At 45.0% G+C, this 7304-nt stretch overlaps 1 protein-coding gene across 1 annotated transcript in view; it reads left to right on the top strand.

Annotated features, from left to right (window-relative positions):
- The first annotated feature begins 2025 nt into the window (after positions 1–2025).
- Positions 2026–7304, top strand: part of syt5a (synaptotagmin Va) — an 18904-nt gene continuing 13625 nt past the window's right edge. The window contains exons 1-6 of the mRNA XM_083566752.1: positions 2026–2206; positions 4928–5085; positions 5252–5266; positions 5536–5708; positions 5806–5892; positions 7222–7304. The exon at positions 7222–7304 is cut by the window's right edge and continues 85 nt beyond it. Of these exons, the coding sequence (XP_083422878.1) occupies positions 4938–5085; positions 5252–5266; positions 5536–5708; positions 5806–5892; positions 7222–7304 (506 nt within the window). The 5' untranslated portion in view covers positions 2026–2206; positions 4928–4937. The remainder of the gene's footprint in view (positions 2207–4927; positions 5086–5251; positions 5267–5535; positions 5709–5805; positions 5893–7221) is intronic.

Genomic DNA, 7304 nt, shown 5'->3' with positions numbered 1-7304 from the left:
CTGGATACCTGGAGGTCAGACAGGAGCTCGGTGGTGGTGAGGAGGTGCTGGATGATTGTGGAACTACTGCAGAAGTGAGGAGTGAGGCAGCTAGAAAAGTACTTAGTGTGACATCTGGAAATAGAAAGGAAGACAAGGAGACATGGTGGTGGAATGAGGAAGTGCAGGAGAGCAGAGGGAGAAAGAGGTTGGAGAAACAGAATTTGGATCAACAGGGTGATGAGAAAAGTAGGCAGGACAACAAGGAGATGCAGCAGCAGGTGAAGAGGGATGTGGTGAAAGACAAGGAAAAGGCATATGAGGAGCTGTAGGAGAAGTTGGACACTAAGGAAGGAGAAAAGGATTTGTAGCGATTGGCCAGGCAGAGGAACCGAGCTGGGAAGGATGTACTGCAAGTTAGAGCAATAAAGGATGGAGAGGGAAATGTGTTGACTAGTGAGGAGAGTGTGTTGAGAAGATGGAGGGAGGATTTTGAGCAGCTGATAAACGAGGTAAATGATTGAGAAAGAAGGTTGGATGGTGTGGAGATGTGAAGCAGGAAGTGGATAGGATTAGTAAGGAGGAAGTGAAAGCATCGATTAAGAGGATGAAGAGTGGAAAGTCGGTTGGACCAGATGACCGGTAGAAGGATGGAGATGTTTAGGAGAGATGGCAGTGGAGTTTTAACCAGGTTGTTTAACAGGATTTTGTAAGGTGAGAAGATGCCTGAGGAATGGAGAAGGTGTTTGCTGGTACTGATCTTTAAGAATAAGGGAGATGTGCAGACCTGCAGTAACTGCAGGGGACTAAAGTTGATCAGTCACACCATGAAGTTATGGGAAAGAGTAGTGGAAGCCAGGCTGAGAGAAGAGGTGACCATCCGTGAGCAACAGTATGGTTTCGTGCCGAGGAAGAGCACCACACACGCATTATTTGCTTTGAGAATGTTGATGGAGAAGTATAGAGAAGGTCAGAAGGAGCTGCATTGTGTGTTTGTGGATTTAGAGCAAGCGTACGACAGGATGGAGATCGTGGTATTGCATGAGGAAGTCTGGTGTGTCAAAAAAGTATGTGAGTGTGGACATGTATGAGGACAGTGTGACAGCAGTGAAGTGTGCAGTAGGAACAACAGACTGGTTCAAGGTGAAGGTTGGACTGCATCAAGGATCGGCCCTGAGCCCTTTCATGTTTGCAGTGGTGAAGGACAGGTTGAAGGACGAGGTCAGACATGAGTCTCCATGGACTATGATGTTTGTGGATGATATTGTGATTTGTGGTGAGAGTAGGGAGCAGGTTGAGAAGATCCTGGAGAGGTGAAGGTACATGCTGGAGAGAAGGGGAATGAAAGTCAGTAGGAGTAAGACAGAGTACATGTGTGTGAATGAGAGGGAGGGCAGTGGAGGGGTGCGGTTGCAGGGAGAAGAGGTGGAGAAGGTGGAGGAGTTCAGGTACCTGGGGTCAACAGTGCAGAGTGATGGAGAGTGTGTTAGAGAAGTGAAGAAAAGAGTGCAGGCAGGGTGGAGTGGGTGGAGAAGAGTGATAGCAGGAGTGATTTGTGATAGAAGAGTATCTGTGAGAGTGAAAGGGAAAGTTTATAGGACTGTGGTGAGACCTGAGATGTTGTATGGATTAGAGACAGTGGCATTGAGTAAAAGACAGGAGGTGGAGCTGGAGGTAGCAGAGCTGAAGATGTTGTGATGTTCGTTGGGAGTGACGACGATGGACAGGATTAGAAATGAGTTAATCAGACGAACAGTGCATGTAGGACGTTTTGGAGACAAGGTGAGGGAGGTGAGATTGAGATGGTTTGGACATGTGCAGAGGAGGGACATGAGTTATAGTGGTAGAAGAATGCTGAGGATGGAGCCACCAGGATGAAGGAAAAGAGGAAGACCAAGGAGGAGGTTCATGGATGTGGTGAGGAAAGACATGCAGGTAGTTGGTGTGAAAGAGCCAGATGTAGAGGACAGGGGGGTATGGAGACGGATGATCCATATATATATATATATATATATATATATATATATTCAGATAGACAGACAGATGAAAAGGGAAATGAAGAAAGAGAGAGAGAGAGGGGGGAGAGATGAGGAGGAGGAGGAGAACAGTAATCTGGATTAGAGGCAGAGTCGTGTGCATTAATCTTCTCTTCAGTGGAGTGCAGAGAAAAAATCTGTTACAGAGAGAACAAGTGACAGAACACCATCATCTTCATCTTCATCACTGGGTGAGTTTCTTGTGATTAATAATAATAATAATAACGTATAAATCCTTGTAAGATCTTAAAGTAGGATTGTATATATTCAGTGTGTTTTCACTCAGATTTATTTTCTGACTGTGAACTCATCATTGTGGATGAGCGACGGTGTGTAAGAAATTGTGAGGCAGTGTAGGACAGTGTGTGAGTGTGTCTGAGGGTAAGACCATGTGCGTGAAAGAGTGAGAACCATTGTGTGTGGGTGTGTGGGACAGTGTGAAAGTGTGTGTCTAAGTGTGTGAGAGACAGTGAGTGTGTTTGAGACGGTGTAAGATGTTGTGAGACGGTGTGAGAGTCTGTGTGTGTGTCTAAAGCAATGTGAGTCATTGTGGGAGACAGTGTAAAGGTGTGTGAGACAGTGTAAGAGTGTAAGACAGTGTGAGAGTGTTTGAGAGTATATGAGATAGTGTGAGAGTGTCGGACCGTGTAAGGGTGTGAGCATGTGTAAGACAGCGTGAAAATGTGTAAGAGTGTGTGAAACAGTGGGAGAGTGTGTGCGAAAGTGTGAGAGTGTGTGACAGAGTGAGAGTGTGTAAGACAGTTTGTGCAACAGTGTGAGAGTGTGTGTGAGACAGAGTGAGAGTGTGTGCAACAGTGTGAGACAGAGTGAGAGTGTGTGTGACAGTTTGTGAGTTTGAGTGTGTGTGCGACAGTGTGAGAGTGTGTGTGCGACAGTGTGAGAGTGTGTGTGCGACAGTGTGAGAGTGTGTGCGCGACAGTGTGAGAGTGTGTGCGCGACAGTGTGAGAGTGTGTGCGCGACAGTGTGAGAGTGTGAGAGTGTGTGCGACAGTGTGAGAGTGTGAGAGTGTGTGTGAGAGTGTGTTACAGAGTGAGAGTGTGTAAGACAGTTTGTGCAACAGTGTGAGAGTGTGTGCGACAGTGTGAGTGTGTGTGAGTGTGTGTGAGAGTATGAGAGTGTGTGTGAGACAGTGTAACAGTGTGTGCAACAGTGTGAGTGTGTGCGACAGTTTGACAGAGTGAGTGTGAGACAGAGTGAGTGTGAGACAGAGTGAGAGTGTGTGCGACAGTGTGAGAGTGTGTGCGACAGTGTGAGAGTGTGTGCGACAGTGTGAGAGTGTGTGCGACAGTGTGAGAGTGTGTGAGACAGTGTGAGAGTGTGTGAGACAGTGTGAGAGTGTGTGAGACAGTGTAACAGTGTGTGTGACAGTGAGAGAGTGTGTAAGACAGTGTGAGAGTGTGTGTGACAGTGTGTGTGACAGTGTGAGAGTGTGTGTGACAGTGTGAGAGTGTGTGTGACAGTGTGAGAGTGTGTGCGACAGTGTGAGAGTGTGTGCGACAGTGTGAGAGTGTAAGACAGTTTGTGCAACAGTGTGAGAGTGTGTGTGAGACAGTGTAAGAGTGTGTGCAACAGTGTGAGACACAGTGTGAGTGTGTGTGCGACAGTGTGAGAGTGTGTGAGACAGTGTAAGAGTGTGTGACAGAGTGAGAGTGTTTAAGACAGTTTGTGCGACAGTGTGAGAGTGTGTGCGACAGTGTGAGAGTGTGTGAGACAGTGTAAGAGTGTGTGCAACAGTGTGAAAATGTGTGTGACAGTTTGACAGAGTGAGTGTGAGACAGAGTGAGAGTGTGTGAGACGGTGTGAGACAGACTGAGAATGTGTGAGAGTGCAAGAGTGTGTGAGACAGTGTGTGACAGAGTCAGAGTGTGTGAGACAGTGTGAGAGTATGTGAGACAGTGTGAGAGTATGTGAGACAGTGTGAGAGTATGTGCGACAGTGTGAGAGTGTTTGTGACAGTGTGAGAGTGTGGGACAGTGTGTGCGACAGTCTGAGTGTGTGTGTGCGACAGTCTGAGTGTGTGTGTGCGACAGTCTGAGTGTGTGTGTGCGACAGTCTGAGTGTGTGTGTGCGACAGTCTGAGTGTGTGTGTGCGTGTGTGTGTGCGACAGTCTGAGTGTGTGTGTGCGACAGTCTGAGTGTGTGTGTGCGACAGTGTGAGTGTGTGTGCGACAGTGTGAGTGTGTGTGCGACAGTGTGAGTGTGTGTGCGACAGTGTGAGAGTGTGTGCGACAGTGTGTGTGTGAGTGTGTGCGAAAGTGTAAGTGTGAGAGTGTGTGCGACAGTGTGAGAGTGTGTGCGACAGTGTGAGAGTGTGTGCGACAGTGTAAGAGTGTGTGAGAGTGTGTGCGACAGTGTGAGTGTGTGCGACAGTGTGAGAGTGTGTGAGAGAGTGTGATGTGCAGTGAGTTATGAAGACTGTAGATGTTGTGTAAAAGTTCAGCGATTATGTAACATGGAGTGGGATTTAATCTCAGGACAACAGACTGGAGATTACACTTTTCACCTAATCCTCACCATCACTATTTCATCTGTGGCTTCAACAGAAATGAGGATAAAATTTACTGCTTTCTCTCTGTATACAAGTGGGAGTCTGTCTGTGTCTGTGTCTCTTTAATCTCTGAGAAAAACAAAAAAACTCCAACACTTAATCTCATTAAGCATGTGTTGAGATTCAGAGGAACTTTGGCATGCAGTTTGCAGTGTGTGTGTGTGTGTGTGTGTGTGTGTGTGTGTGTGTGTGTGTGTGTGTGTGTGTGTGTGTGTGTGTGTGTGTGTGTGTGTGTGTGTTTTTCACTGTGTGGATTAAACACATATCAATTGACAGAGTAAAGCAACTGTATAAGTTCTGATTGTACTGTATAGATGATCAGACTCTGATTCTATTTTATAGATGGTCAGACATGCGATTGTTCAGCCTGCAGCATCGCATACGAAGGGAGGCGGAGCCGGAATCTGAGCCCGCCCCCAGACCACCCCCTTCCTCTCACCATTCCCACAACTTTATTGAAATGAAAAACAAATTCTTCAATGAGTTCGGACACCTTCCCAGTGAGTGAGCTTCAAAAACTAAATAAAAATGTCTCACTAATCATTAATCAGAAGATCACATGACACTCTACCACATCATCTGATGATTTCTAATCATTTATTCGTCTATAAAATAAAATGTCAATGAATAAATTTCTCTTTCCCATTTAATCTGTTTATCTTACAGACCACAAGATCAAACGTAAGTATTTATATATTTTAACTTTTTTTCATTTCACTTCACTTCTCTCAGTTTATTAATATCTCTCTCTCTCTCTCTTGCTCTCTCTCTTGCTCTCTCTCTCTCTCTTTCTTTCTTACTCTCTCTCTTGCTCTCTCTTGCTCTCTCTCTCTCTCTTGCTCTCTCTCTCTCTCTTGCTCTCTCTCTCTCTCTTGCTCTCTCTCTTGCTCTCTCTCTTGCTCTCTCTTGCTCTCTCTCTCTCTCTTGCTCTCTCTCTTGCTCTCTCTAAGTGCCCATGTGGGCAGTTGGTGCCATCGTGGTTGTGGTTCTCGTCCTCATCGCCTGCTTTGCGTTCTGTTTGTATAAAAAGTGTTTTGGAGTGAAGAAAAAGGCGAAGAAAGTGAGAGAGAGGAAGGGCGTACGGCGTATGATGAAAAAAGAGAAAGATGGAGAGGAAGAAAAGGCAAGAAAATAAAGAGTCTGTGTGCCTAACCCTATTAAGTGAGTAAACTCACACTGAGCTGTAAATAATTTAATGTTTGTTTGATGAATCTCTGTAGGAGGAAGTAAAACAGGAAGAGGAAAAAGAACAGGAATCCTTTGGAAAATTGGAATACACACTGGATTACAACTTCACTGAGAATCAGGTGTGCGTGCGTGTGCGTGCGTGCGCGTGCGTGCGCGTGCGTGCGTGCGCGTGCGTGTGCGCGTGTGTGCGTGTGTGTGTGTGAGAGTGTGTGTGCAAATGAAAAATAATAATAATGAATATATTCCAAACAAACATGCCTTTGGGGCCCACTTTGGGCATCGTTACCTTTAATGGCATTTAGTATTTATACACTGAGCAGCTAAAAGTTAGGGGCCTTGCTCAAGGGCCCAGCAGTGAAAGATTAGTGATGTTGTAATCTGAACTCCTTTCTATCAGAATTCCATGTTTACCACTGCTTTACTGATTACCCCCACACTGTGGCCCCAGTAGGCCAGCCCAATGTAGGGGCCCATTTTGGATCCATGTGGGTTTCTGTGGGCAAAGCCATAGCTGGGTAAACCTAAAGGGCAAAAAGATTTGCCCCCCCCACACTGCCCCATATTAGACACACACTGCCCCACACTGCCCCACAGTGGGCCACACCAGCATTGTTTTTCACAACCTTTAAAATGCTAACACTGGAGACTTCACACAATTCACACACTATTGTCACCTTCTGACCAATCACAATCCAAAGCCTCAGCATTATAAAAATTCATAAATTACTGAACATTTAAAGAATCTCTAAAAACAAACGTTTGAATTTTAATTTATCCCATCATTCTGATAGTTAATATTAATGCCAAATATTTAATGGTGAAAGTAAAAGTCTATATGATGTTAGAGAAGTGTGCAGTGATTGTGAGAATTCATTCCTAATAATTGAGGTTTAAACAGAAAGACCTCGTCTCTGATCTCCATCCTTATTTAATTCAATTCAATATATTCTTTTGTATTGCGCTTTTAACAATTGACATTGTCTCAAAGCTGATTTGCACAGATAATGTGGTAAGAAAGAATGAATAGGTTTGTTCTTTAGAAGTGATCAGGGTGTAAGTAGGAACAAGACTCACTGTAGCAGCAGAACCAAAAGGGAGAAGCAGAAGGAAACACAGACATGAGGATCTCTGGGATAAGAGACGACCCACCACACCACCATCAACAAACCTGAGTGAACGTGTGAGAGTGAGGAGACGACAGCATCCAAATATTCCAGTTCACCAAACACTCCATATCCATGATCCCTCCAGATCTGCTCCTTTACCTCACAAACACCTACTGACTAAAGACTCCACTAAATAAATGTGTTCAGCCTTGACTTGAAACCTTAATTAAGACTTATTTCTACACACCATTTAGTTTGTGAGTCAAATTCATTGTGTAAAAAATATTAAAATAAAGTTTGAATGACTTTTTCAGTGTTTACTGTGAATCTCTGGTGTTTCAGCTGATTGTTGGAGTTCTTCAGGCTCAGGACCTTCCTGCGATGGACATCGGCGGCACCTCAGATCCCTACGTTAAAGTCTACAT

This window comes from Silurus aristotelis (genome assembly GCF_946808225.1).
Source record: "Silurus aristotelis genome assembly, chromosome: 17".
Taxonomy (NCBI): domain Eukaryota; kingdom Metazoa; phylum Chordata; class Actinopteri; order Siluriformes; family Siluridae; genus Silurus; species Silurus aristotelis.
The sequence above is the reverse complement of the archived record's forward strand: the minus strand, read 5'-3'. Positions and strand labels throughout refer to the sequence as shown.